Genomic DNA, 14207 nt, shown 5'->3' with positions numbered 1-14207 from the left:
ATTTTGTGATGCCCTGTGCGGCACTCACTGATCACCTGACAGGAACTAAAGAAGGTTCTAACTAAACCAGGAACAGGAAGATGTGTGAGCAAAACTAATTCTGTCCATTCATTGGCGGATGTAAGTGTAGTGATAGAGTGTACGTCCCCAGTCTGACCTGCACCCCAACTGGAACCCGCTATGGGCGCCCAAATCTTAACCCTTACACTCCCGCCCTAAGGGTAAATCCACAGGCCCCTTGGGTTGCAGATCAAGCCGGGAATCACTACTGTGCAGGGAGCCCAAGGTACTCAGCATACTGTGCTGTAGGGCAGCTAACCGGACCTGACAGGGAACCTAAGCCTGAATGCAGGGCTGTGATTGGCTATCCCCCTTCTTCTGTGTTACGTCTGTGGGCCGGTTTTTAGGAGCAGGGTCCAAAAGCCTGTATGTGCCATGAATCAGGTCATAGTTCCAGTGAGAATGTGCTGAAAGCTGTGTGACTGGGTTCCGCAATACTGCTGGGAGCCGGGTCACTGCTAAAGCCATAATGTTCTGGGTGCCATGTCACTGGCCGAGGGTCTCTATGGGCACAGCTGGCAGATATACAACTGGGTCAGTACCTTGTACCCTATGGGGGTTATAATTATCCCTTTATAGCAGAATGTTTATTATTTATAATACAAAAGTCCTGTTCTGGAGAAATGCTTCCAATAAGCGAAACATCCAAGGCTATTGTGATACTAATATCTACAGTTAGTACTAGTGGTTGTATATATATAGTTTATGTATGTGAGTGTATAGATTGGTAGGTGTGGGTTGTGTGTGCTGGGTTTACTTGGATGGGTTGAACTTGATGGACACTGGTCTTTTTTCAACCCTATGTAACTATAAATGTCCCAGCGCAATAGTGAGGGGTGGGACGGGGCATTGCGCCCCATTGCATACGGAGCCCGTCTCCTTTTCTCCTACAGCTTTCAAGGAACTCAACTCCCCTTTTAACCCCCATAATGCAACATGAATCAGAGCCACAGGGAAGCTATTCAATGTGGGGGTTATTGTGCCAAGAGGAATACTCAGTGTGTTGGGGGGGCGCTCCTTCATCAGTCCCCCCCTTTGTTGAAACTTGGAGAGACTTCTTTTTGCCTTCCTCTGGGTTCATGTTTTCTGTTGGTTTTAATCCCCAACATGTTAGAGAGAAAATTCTGGATATTGTGGACCAGACGCCCAACCCACCTTCCCTGCCCTTTGGGGGTCTGGTCTTACTGAGTATCCAATCACAATCAGTCTAGTTGGCGAGTATGAAGGTTCCCCATCGCTACTGGATATTCTGTCAGGGGCTTGAATTCTGCCCGTTTATACCTTAGAGATTAAAATAATCTAAAGGTTTGCCTTAAGTCTAGCAGGGGAATTGAGAATATATCCAATCGGATTTTGGGAAATATCTTGGACAGGATTTGCAGGAAAAGGGACTCTTCTCTGTCGCACTTACATTCTTTCAGCTTTTTAATTTTTTCCTTTAGAGCCTTCATTTGGGCTTTCCTCTCTTCCATCTTCTCTATAACCTTTGCTGTCCTCTCATCAAGTTCCTTCAGCAGCTGCCTAATCTCACCATCTGAATTCTGGGCCCAAGCATTATATGCTGCACAAGCCAAGACTGTAAGGAAAACAGTCGCCGCAATGCTTAAAATGAAGATAATTTTTTCTATTCTTGTTGAGAAAACCGAATGTTTTTTCTCACTCATTCTCCAGCCCAGTCTGTCTATAAAGCAAACACACTAAAGCCAGAGAATGATATTCTGTTGTTCACTGTGCAATGACACTAACAGAATGAAGGGACCTACAGCTGTGTTGCCTTTAAAGCCTGTCAGTGTGATGACATCACAATGGAATCGCCATGGCAACCGTAAAGGGGGTTTCCCCACTCACCCTTATCAGTGATGACATCACAATGGAATCGCCATGGCAACCGTAAAGGGACTTTCCCCACTCAACCTTATCAGTGATGACATCACAATGGAATCACCATGGCAACCGTAAAGGGACTTTCCCCACTCACCCTTATCAGTGATGACATCATGATGAAAACGCTATGGCAACCATAAAGGGACTTTCCCCACTCAACCTTATCAGTGATGACATCACGATGAAATCGCTATGGCAACCATAAAAGGATTTTCAGCAATCAGCCTTATCTGTATATTAATAAACAAGGTGGTGGCTTTTCCCATCTTAGAAATAATATGGCCGCCATTAGCCAATACTGCCTGGCGTTGGGAAATGTCTAGTGATGGGCGAGATTATTCCCCAGGCACGGATTCGCAAAAGGGCGCAAAAATTTGCACACCACGTTAATTAATAAATCACCATGATTTTGTAGAAAGAAAAGGAAAATTCAAAGAGTGTGGAAATATCTCAGGTTTGACTTCTACTTTACTATCTCAATATTTACTGACTGAACTGAGGGAAAAGCAAAGATACAGCAGGTACCAATTGGCTGCGGTCTCAATATTTACCCTGCCTAATACTTATATAAAGGCTAAGTTATCCTATAAAATCGCAAAGCTCAAGGACCTTAGAGGGAAAACAGTACAGGCATGGGATCCCTTATCCAGAAACCCATTATCCAGAAAGTTTCGAATTACGGAAAGGCCATCTCCCATAGACTTTTTCTCTGTAATAATAAAACAGTACCTGTACTTGATCCCAACTAAGATATAATTACCCCTTATTGGGGCAGAACAGCCCTATTGGGTTTATTTCATGGTTAAATGATTCCCTTTTCCCTGTAATAATAAAACAGTACCTGTACTTGATCCCAACTAAGATATAATTACCCCTTATTGGGGGCAGAACAGCCCTATTGGGTTTATTTCATGGTTAAATGATTCCCTTTTCTCTGTAATAATAAAACAGTACCTGTACTTGATCCCAACTAAGATATAATTACCCCTTATTGGGGCAGAACAGCCCTATTGGGTTTATTTCATGGTTAAATGATTCCCTTTTCTCTGTAATAATAAAACAGTACCTGTACTTGATCCCAACTAAGATATAATTACCCCTTATTGGGGCAGAACAGCCCTATTGGTTTTTTTTTATTAACCTATGACCAGCTGCCCCCCCCCCCCCCCATTACCCATAACAGCTGTTATCAGATGCTTGATGCTATGGCTCCGGGCCTTTAGGTCAGACACCCTCAGACATGCACAGAAATGTCTCCATTAAACAGCGGATTCAGCAGTAAAGCTCAGACAGTTCCATTAAAATCCATTCCAGGTGGATAGTTAAAGGGGAAATAAGCACCATTAGGGGACAAATCCAGATTGTTATTGCCCTTTAATATTCTTCTCTGCCCTGAAACAACTAATAAAAGAGCTTAATGAGTACAGAATGCAGAAACACAAGGGTTAATGCTGCGCTGAAGCCGATCTGTTCCAATCAGTATTTGTTTTATAGCTGAAGATGCCTGTAGAGAGTAATATTCTGAGACAATTAGCAATTGGTCTTCCTTTTTTTATTATTTGTGGGGGGTTTTTTATTTCACTTTTTGTTCAGCAACTTCCTAGTTTGGAATTTCAGCAGTTATCTGGTTGCTAGGGTTCAAAATACCTTAACAACCAGGGAGCGGTTTGAATGAGAGGCTGGTATATGAATAGGAGAGGGGCTGCATAGAAAAATAAGTAATGAAAGGTAACAATAAATAATACAATTGTAGCCGCAGAGAGTAATAGTCTTTAGTCAGTGACCCCCCCTTTTGAAGGCTGGAAAGAGTCAGAAGAGGAGGGCAAATAATTGAAAAAATATATATAAAAAATAAATAATGAAGACCAATGCAAAAGTTGCTTTGAATTAGCCGTTCTATAACATACTAGAACTTGAACACGAACCAACCCTTGGTGAATATGTCTACAAATGGCATATTGTATATACTAAACTGACTGCACCATGTAATGTGAATTGTGAATAAGAATAAATGACTAACCTGCCATATAGTGTGAATTTATATTGTATATATATATACTGTATATTGTGAGTGGGCCCCTAAATCAGCAAGTGACAGCAGCAGAAAAGAAGATGGGGGGCTACCGGGGGCTTCTTTGGGGGCACAGACCTTCCCTGCTAAAGGGCTGTGAAATGTACAATGTAACATATGGTGAGTTGTGGGGATCCCCAGCCTTTTCTAACCGTAAGCCAATGTAAAAAGAGTTGGGGAGCAACACAAGCATGAAAAGTAACAGCTGTGATTGGCTATTTGGTAGCCCCTATGGGGACTGACAGCCTACAGGGGGCTCTGTTTGGCAGTACAACTGGTTGTTATTCAACCAAAACTTGCCCCCAAGTCAGGAATTCAAAAATAACTCCCTGGTTTGGGGGCACTGAGAGCAACATCCAAGGGGTTGGGGAGCAACATGTTACCCCTGAGCCACTGGTTGGGGATCCCTGACCTAAGGCCATTTCAAAACGTTAATGGCTGTAGTCTCTTTATTAATCACCGTTAATAGACATTTGTCCACATATAACCCATCTTGGTACTTCCCATCGTGATCCTTCCCAAAGCCTTTAGCTTTTGCTAATTAGTCTCAATAGGGGGATATTTATCCCTGACACCCTAAAGGAGAAGGAAAGGTAAAAACTCAGTAAACTTTATCAGAAAGGTGTAAATACAGCCATAAGCACTCACAGAGTCCTCTGTCAAAAGATTTGTTGTGTCTATTTCCTGTGCCAGAGACATGCAGCTCTCTGCTCTCTCCACTCTCCTGCTCCCCCCCTCAAGAATGCTAAGAACACACTCCTCCACCTTAGGAACGTGGATCTGAGCCAATCAGCAGGAAGCTGACTCATAGGGGCACATTAACTAATCCACGAACGCCCGAAAGCGCCCGAATGCATTTTTTTCGTAATGATCTGTATTTTTGCGACTTTTTCGGCGCTGTCGCAATTTTTTCAGATTTTCCGCGACTTTTTCGGCGCCGTTACGACTTTTTCCGCTACTTTTTTGCCGCCGTCGCAAAAAAATCAGTTTGGTTTTTCCGCCGTTTAGAATTACTCAATATGAAAAAATCGCGACGGCAACTAAGTAGTCGCGCAAAATACGATAAAGTCGTGACGGTGACGAAAAAATCGCGCAACCTACCAAAAAATCGTGACAGCAACGAAAAAGTCGCAAAATTTTCGTTTCCAATCCGATTTTTTCCCATTCGGTATTCGGATTTGTGGATTAGTAATGTGCCCCATAGTCTTACTAACTGAGCATGTTCACTTGGTCTGGGTCTCGGTGCAGGAGTGAGGCATTATGGGAACTTTCTTGACACAGCTCAACGTTTTTTCTTCCTGTTTGGCTTCTGATCATCTGAACGGGAGAAATATGGGGAGACTTAAGGGCACTATTGAGAGAACTGAAGGTATGCCTGCAGCTTGAGATTAACTCTTTATTAGCCTTTCTCTTCTCCATCATGTCCAACCCTTTCATATGAACCCCCATATCTATATAGTTGTCTAATGTACGTGTAAATATGGCCGTGTGTGTATGGCTCTTCTCCAAGGGCAGCACCCAGTGTCCCACAAGCTCCATTTGGTGATTAATGACAATAATGGAGTACAAAAGTAGCGAGTATGCCAAACCTTTATTAAGCATATAGTTATAGTGTTTGTAGCAGAATGTTGGAAAGGAAAGCAGTTCTGCCATTGGGAATAAGCATTAGCCCGAGAGTCAGAAAGGTAAGAACTCTGCAGAATGAGGAGCTCGTTGGCCAGCCGGTCCTAGTGTTTCTCCTCGATTTCGCGGACGCTCGAAGAAATCACTTTTCCGTTCACCTCCTCTTCAATGACCATTTTAACTCTTCTTGTCCTGGATGAATCTGAGAAATTGAACAAAATCAACTAAATCACAAAGTAAGCTTTATATGTTGTTTATTGTGATAGAAATGGTTTAGCAGTTTGCCTCTTCAACCTAACCTGCGTAACCTACGCGCCCAACCATGATGGATCTTTAAAAATGTTGGGTTGAGGACCATGAGGAAAATCATGAAATGTATAAACTACTTTATGAAAAAATAAAAACCAACTGTATAGTGGGGTGGGTTAAGAGTGAGAATTCACATTTCATATAATGCCAAAACTCTAAAGGTGGTCAACTAAAGGTAAATTATTGTAAAGGTCAACTATTAACACAAACTGTCATGTTTGTACCCAGAATTCCGAACATTTTCTCACAAAGCTTTACATCTGCAGTCCTTATTTAATGTGATACAAGGTGCCTGGGTGTGCATGTCCGAAGGTGTTTTATTCAAGCCGGCCAACTACGTCACAGTCACCCCCAGTCTGGCCAGTCCTACACTCACTCACACCCGGTCTGGCCAGTCCTACACTCACTCACACCCGGTCTGGCCAGTCCTACAGTCACTCACACCCGGTCTGGCCAGTCCTACACTCACTCACCCCCGGTCTGGCCAGTCCTACACTCACTCACCCCCGGTCTGGCCTGTCCTACACTCACTCACCCCCGGTCTGGCCAGTCCTACACTCACTCACCCCCAGTCTGGCCAGTCCTACACTCACTCTCCCCCCGGTCTGGCCAGTCCTACACTCACTCACCCCCGGTCTGGCCAGTCCTACACTTACTCACACCCGGTCTGGCCAGTCCTACACTCACTCACCCCCGGTCTGGCCTGTCCTACACTCACTCACCCCCGGTCTGGCCTGTCCTACACTCACTCACCCCCAGTCTGGCCAGTCCTACACTCACTAACCCCCGGTCTGGCCAGTCCTACACTCACCCCCGGTCTGGCCAGTCCTACACTCACTCACCCCCAGTCTGGCCTGTCCTACACTCACTCACCCCCGGTCTGGCCTGTCCTACACTCACTCACCCCCAGTCTGGCCAGTCCTACACTCACTCACCCCCGGTCTGGCTAGTCCTACACTCACTCACCCCCGGTGAAAAAGGGCTGTGATTGGTTGTTTGGTAGCCCCATGTTGACTGCTGGCCTGAAGAAGGCTCTACTTGGGGTAAAACTGTGTCTCTGGGCTTCCAACACTTGCCTCCAAGCCAGATATTTAAAAATAGGCACCTACTTTGAGGCCACTGGGAGCAACATTAAAAGGGGACAATAAGTCATTGGTTGTGGATTACTGTTTTAAGGCATCTCTCTGTACAGACTAAGACAAAACCTAGAAATTTGTTCCTACTATTGGCAGTTTACATTCCAAGATGGCTAGCCACTCATAATGTTATAATATGTGTCCAGTACTGCTAGGCCAAACACCCTTAGCAAAGGTGAATATAACGATTTGAGGACTATAGGATGGGTATCCAGGGATATGGAAGATTTATATACACCTGGAGTTTAGGAACTATAAGATGAACCAGAAACACCTTCATAGAAACTAGAGGAACACAGAAGGGAGGAGCTTTATAAACACTTGGAGTTTAGGAACTATTAGATGAACCAGAAACACCTTCATAGAAACTAGAGGAACACAGAAGAGAGGAGCTTTATAAACACTTGCAGTTTAGAAACTATTAGATGAACCAGAAACACCTTCATAGAAACTAGAGGAACACAGAAGAGAGGAGCTTTATAAACACTTGCAGTTTAGGAACTATTAGATGAACCAGAAACACCTTCATAGAAACTAGAGGAACACAGAAGAGAGGGGCTTTATAAACACTTGGAGTTTATGAACTATTAGATGAACCAGAAACACCTTCATAGAAACTAGAGGAACACAGAAGAGAGGAGCTTTATAAACACTTGGAGTTTAGGAACTATAAGATGAACCAGAAACACCTTCATAGAAACTAGAGGAACACAGAAGAGAGGAGCTTTATAAACACTTGGAGTTTAGGAACTATTAGATGAACCAGAAACACCTTCATAGAAACTAGAGGAACACAGAAGAGATGAGCTTTATAAACACTTGGAGTTTAGGAACTATTAGATGAACCAGAAACACCTTCATAGAAACTAGAGGAACACAGAAGGGAGGAGCTTTATAGACACTTGCAGTTTAGGAACTATTAGATGAACCAGAAACACCTTCATAGAAACTAGAGGAACACAGAAGAGAGGAGCTTTATAAGCACTTGCAGTTTAGGAACTATAAGATGAACCAGAAACACCTTCATAGAAACTAGAGGAACACAGAAGGGAGGAGCTTTATAGACACTTGCAGTTTAGGAACTATTAGATGAACCAGAAACACCTTCATAGAAACTAGAGGAACACAGAAGAGAGGAGCTTGTGTATTTCCATCTAATATTTCTGTTAGGTCAACACCTAATGATCCATCAGACATGATCATAAAATTGTGATGTATCCACATTTAGTAAGGTATTAACAAAAGGTTTGGTGCAAAATGCAAATGAATGCTTTAAGATACATCACCTGTCTTATATATATTTCATAGCAGATTTACCTTTGGAAGAATCTGAAGGAGTTTTTCCATCTGACATCCCAGCTAGCAGTTTTCTGAAAAGAACCAGAATGGTTTCCCTATCACATCAAACTATTTGTAGGAAAACACACTCAAAGGCATTTTAACCTTAAGAATGTTTTTCTATTTTCCTTTTGACCCTGAACATCCCTCCAGTAATGTCAGCTCATATCCTGGCTGCTATTCTACACCCCCCAGCCTTGTTCAAAATGAGGGGTTCATCAAACATTACAGATAACTTTTCTGACTACTGCCTTCTGAATTCCGTCACTACATTGGCAGAAGATCACATTGGTATAATCTGACCATTCATGTGTTTCCAGTTCAGATATACAGTACAATCATTATGAGTTGATAGATGATCACATAGAAATTGACAACTGCATGGGCAAGTTTGAAATAGGTCAAATTGTCAGTCTTTGGCCTAGTTGGCCAACCACCTCTCCATATTAGAGCCATCATGGAGCACTTCCAAAGACAATACAAAAGATCACACAGTCTCATTAAATCTCAATAAAGGTTGCCATACAGAGTCCTTTAGAGTGATTCGGAAGCTTATCTGCCCATGTATGGGCACTACTGATGGGCCTCCCCGGTTTGATTTTTCCATTGGATCAGGGACCGCATTGGCTCGTTGATGTGGTTACATAGTTACATAGGGTTGAAAAAAGACCAGAGTCCATCAAGTTCAACCCTTCCAAGTAAACCCAGCACCCACAACCTATACTTACCAATCTATGGTGCTTATGCCCGCCATTTCAATTTGATCGTTTGGCCCTAGGTGGGCATATCGGGAGAAGATCTGCTCACTTGGTGACCTTGCCAAATGAGCGGATCTTACAGTGTATGGCCAGCTTTAGTTTAATGTGGTGATGCCTCAGATAGGCCCATGGTGGATTCAATCAGCTGACCCAAAAGTTGCCACAACTCATTGGTCAGGTATATACCAAAAACTAGATGGTATCCAACTTTACAACCACTAGAGGGTTTTGTGAAGTATTCAAGACAATTATAGGAATATACACAAATAAAGCCACCATAAAGCAAAACATAAAAAGAATCAGCAGGCAGAGCAAGTGATATATGTACAGAAGCACTTAATAATCTCAATAAATATGCACAAAAACGTTTAAAAAAGGTGTGAATGAGATAAGTGTTATCCTTACCCTCCCTCTCCTTCCAGCAACTTGCGATATGTCTCTATCTCCTGCTCTAACCGGGTCTTGATGTCCAGCAGCTGTTTGTACTCGTTGCTCTGAAGCTCCATGTCATTTCTCAGTTGGAACAGCTGCTCCTCCACACTTGTGATTAAGTTCTGTAGCTGCCCAAGCTGAGAACAGAAGCGTCCTTCCGTTTCTGCCAGGGTTTTCTCCAATGATTGTTTCTGTGGAAGAATAATATGTATGAGGACTTAAGGATGCTTGACTTAGAGCGGGGGTCCTACAACTTTTTTTACCCGTGAGCTACATTCAAGTTGAGAAGAAAGGCAAACATGAAAAATGTACCTGGGGGGGCACCAAATAAGGGCTGTGATTGGCTAGCTGGTAGTTGCTATGGGACTGGCAGCCTACTGGAGTCTCTGTTTGGCAGTACAACTAGTTTTTATGCAACCAGAACTTGCCTCCAAGCCAGAGATTTGAAAAAAAGCAACTGCTTTGAAGCCACTAGGAGCAACATCCAAGGGGTTGGTGAGCAACTTGTTGCCCCTGAGCCACTGGTTGGGGATCACCGCATTGCATCCATTGCATTCATTGGTAGATCTCAGTTAGTTGAAGTGAAGATAAAAGGCAAACATTTCATCTCTGAATAACAGCCAATACATACCATCGCCAGCTGTGACTGAAGCTCTATCTCCAATCCCTGAAGGGACCGTTTCAGATCTGAGATCTCTGTAGTGTTGGACTGTACTTGCTGCACTCCAGCTAAGATTTCTTTCTTTATATCTTTGCTCTACAATTACAAACATATTTAAAAAGATATTTACTATGGAGGACCAGGTACCAGTGCCCATAACACTAAATGGAACAGAATTATTTAGGCGTTATGTTCTTTGGAAATTGGGTTGGTTTCCATCACCATACCTGCTCATTAAACCGGGCCTCCGTTTCTCTTCTGTTCTTTTCAGCCAGGGTTTCATATTGCTCCCTCATGTCATTGAGTAACTTGGTCAGGTCAACTGCTGGAGCCGCATTCATCTCAACAGTGAGCTGGCCAGCAGGTCCACCTCGTAGAGCATCCAGTTCCTAAAGGTGAAAAATGCTCATTCATTTTGCTTAAAATTTCCTAGCCCGTGAAGGATAACTAGATCTAGTAGCTTTTTGCAGACATTTATTTTTCTCTGGCTGCTATAGATTTGTAACTACAAACCCTAGACCAGTGGTTCTCAACCTGTGGGTCGGGACCCCTTTGGGGGTCGAACAACCCTTTCACAGGGGTCGCCAAAGACCGTTGTAAAACACATATTTCCGATGGTCTTAGGAATAACTTTATGGTTGGGGGTCACCACAACATGAGGAACTGTATTAAAGGGTTGTGGCATTAGGAAGGTTGAGAACCACTGCTCTAGACGGAATTTTCACTCCACAACTTATTCAAAGAGGTCTTAAGACACCAGTCATATATGCCATATGTTGTGTCTAAGCAATATGGGGCGAGAACCAACATTTACCCTCACATAAGTTCTATTGGTGGCGCTATAGTTTACTGATTATACTCCTCCCATAATCAGGTTTCCTGACAGACACATTGGGGCCACCGCCCATTGACTGTGACTGGCGAATAGATGTCTTGGTGGTAGCTCTCCAATTAAATGAGATTACCAAATTCGGGAGAGACTAAATCCGTTACTATCATAGCCCTTTTATACAATGATCTAGTGCAGGGATCCCCAACCTTTTATACCTGGGAGCCACATTCAAAAGGAAAACGTGTTGGGGAGCAACACAAGCATGAAAAAAGTTCCTGGGGGTGCAAATATAGTGCTATAATTGGCTATTTGGTAGCCCCTGTGTGGACTGGAAGCCAATAGAAGGCTCTGTTTGGCTTTGCACTGGGTTTTATGCAACCAAACTTGCCCCCAAGCCAGAAATTCAAAAATGGGCATCTACTTTGAGGCCCCTGGGAGCAACATCCAAGGGGTTGGAGAGCAACATGTTGCTCACGAACCACTGGTTGGGGATCACTGATCTAGTGGGTGTATCTGCCACCTCCCACACTTTCCTTCTTGATGTTTCTACATAATCTTTGCATAGTAAAAAGTAATAAATGTTCCACAAGAGAATACATTGTTAGCAGTCGAATGACAAACTCTAAATCTCTATATCATTTCTGGCAAAGTTGCTAGACTATAGAAGAACATAAGCAGCCTTTTCTTATGTACATTTTATGGTATCTAGAAAGCTCTAAAATATGGCGCTTCTAGCTCTACCTCCTTATGATTTTTCTTCAGATACGCCAGTTCCTCAGTCAAGCTTTCAATCTGCAATTCCAGATCAGCCTTGCACAGGGTCAGCTCATCCAGCACTCTACGTAGGCCATTAATATCGGCTTCCACGCTCTGGCGAAGGGCCAGCTCATTCTCATACCTGTACATATATCATATGTGTTAGTAGAAGTTCTTGCCCGTCTCATTTCAAGCAAATCAATGGAAGGCGATTAGCGTCATCCCTAGTCTAAGAGCTCTTCACTTCTTACTTCAGCCTGAAGTCATCAGCTGCCAGCCGGGCATTGTCAGTCTGTAAGAGAATCTTGGCATTTTCCAAAGTGCTTTCCATAATCTGCAATACAGAATCAGAGAACCCTCGTTTTCATACATATACATACTCTTTAGTGGTTTCATCCTAGAACAAAAGCAAGGGTAGATATACACCCTAGTGTTTTAACTTTATTTTATTTCACTTTTTTTAAAAGGAGAATTTAATACAGCAATCCCCAACTTTTGTGAGCCACACTCAGATGTAAAAGGGTTTGGTGGGCCACACAAGCATGAAAAAGTTCTTTGGAGGCCAAATAAGGGCTGTGATTGGCTATCTGGTAGCCCCATGTGGACTGCTGGCCTGCAGGAGGCTCTGCTTGGGGTAAAACTGTGTCTCTGGGCTTCCAAAACTTGTCTCCAAGCCAGAAATGTAAAAATGGCTCCTACTTTGAGGCCACTGGGAGCAACATCAAAGGTGGTGGTGGGCAACATGTTGCCCCCAAGCCACTAGTTGCTCTAATACAAGGCTGGATGCAGATTAGTATTACCAGGGTTCATTTTCACCGGTCCCTCTACACATTTAGGTCAATATTAAGTAACTGCATAAAATGCTTAGACACAGCAATGAAAGGGTTGATCTACCGCAGTCATGGTTCATTGGTCATTGGAAGATTCTAGCTTGACAAAGATCTGGAGAGACAATTACCAGACACCAAAGAACATGATAGAATAAATCTCCCTAATTCCACTGTGTAGTGAAATAACTGTACAAGGTAAAGGGTAAGGGGGTGTTGCTCAAGTACAATACCCAACATCATTTTGACTGACTGAGAGATACTTGGAGCTTCACGTTTCACAACAACAAAAGTGCTACCATAAGTGTTGGCCATTACGTACATAGACACAGGGGCAGATTTGTGTCAGTGCAGTAACCCATAGCAACCAATTAGTAGTCTATTGCATAACAAAAATGCAAAAGTCTGGTTGGATGCTAGGTGCAGTGTTGAGCAGTGTCGTGCAGTGTTGTGCAGTGCACATAGTTAGACATGTAAGGAAGACATTCTACTAGTTTTGGTGCTTGATGGACATTTGTGCGATGAGGATACATACGCAACATAAACATTTAGACATTATTCCTACCTTTTTCCTGAGATCTTCAATTATTGGTAAGTATTTACTGTAGTCTACGGTTCCCACACCGCCGGATTCAGGGCGAAGTTTTTCATACCACTCTCGTATTTTCTTTTCAAGATCGTTATTATCGGTTTCCAAAGCCTTAACCTTATCCAGGTAATTGGCTAAGCGGTCGTTAAGGTTTTGCATGGTATGCTTTTCATTGGTTGCCAGGAGGCCTTCGAAGCCACCAGGTCCTCTGCCACCAAATCCTCCACCAAATCCTCCTCCGAATCCCCCGCCAGCTCCTCCACCGAATCCACCACCAGCTCCTCCACCGAATCCACCACCAGCTCCTCCACCGAATCCACCACCAGCTCCTCCACCGAATCCCCCACCAGCTCCTCCACCATATACCCCACCAGCTCCTCCACCAAATCCTCCACCAAAACCTCCAGCTCCAAAACCTTCATTACATTCAACTCCATAGCCACCTTCAAAATCACCATATCCTACACCATTCATCACCATACCTCCAGCTCCACCAGCCATTCCCCCTCCATACCCACCAGCAAATCCACCACCTCCACCTGCACTTCCTACTCTCTGAAAGGTTTGCACTGATTTCCTGACGGACATATTGGAGCCGCCACCACCCATTGACCGTGACTGGCGAATAGATGTCATAGTGGCAGCACAGAAGTGGAGCTCTCCAAGTTAAATGAGGTTAGCGAATTCGGGAGAGGGTAAATCCGTTAATAGCGTAGCCCTTTTATACTATCATCTAATGGGTGTATCTACTTTTATATCTTCACTGGAGGGGATAATTATTGTGCAAGATCAGCACTGGGTGCCCAATTTCAGTAATTAATTCAATTCAGCAGTATGCTTTATCTGAACAAATATTTTGCCCTGAAGCTATATTTATTAAATTAAAGGGAGAATGTGGGTGGGGTGGCAGTAAGCCATTATTTTATTGTCT

General features: G+C 43.5%; 1 protein-coding gene across 2 annotated transcripts; it reads right to left on the bottom strand.

Annotated features, from left to right (window-relative positions):
- Positions 1–5587: 5587 nt before the first annotated feature.
- krt12.6 (keratin 12, gene 6) lies at positions 5588–13994 on the bottom strand. Of its 2 annotated transcripts, XM_002940650.5 has the most exons (8): positions 13253–13992; positions 12112–12194; positions 11846–12002; positions 10500–10661; positions 10243–10368; positions 9585–9802; positions 8401–8453; positions 5588–5840 (listed from the first exon to the last, which is right to left on the bottom strand). In XM_002940650.5, the coding sequence occupies exons 1-8, from the start codon at positions 13910–13912 to the stop codon at positions 5743–5745; spliced, it is 1557 nt and encodes a 518-aa protein (XP_002940696.1). In that variant the 5' UTR covers positions 13913–13992; the 3' UTR covers positions 5588–5742. The 2 variants fall into 2 exon arrangements, with proteins under 2 accessions (XP_002940696.1, XP_031750585.1); XM_031894725.1 differs by lacking the exon at positions 8401–8453 and having other exon boundaries at positions 13253–13994.
- Positions 13995–14207: the final 213 nt, after the last annotated feature.

The sequence above is a fragment of the Xenopus tropicalis genome, chromosome 10 (genome assembly GCF_000004195.4).
Source record: "Xenopus tropicalis strain Nigerian chromosome 10, UCB_Xtro_10.0, whole genome shotgun sequence".
Classification (NCBI taxonomy): domain Eukaryota; kingdom Metazoa; phylum Chordata; class Amphibia; order Anura; family Pipidae; genus Xenopus; species Xenopus tropicalis.
This window is presented reverse-complemented; position numbering and strand designations above follow the sequence as displayed.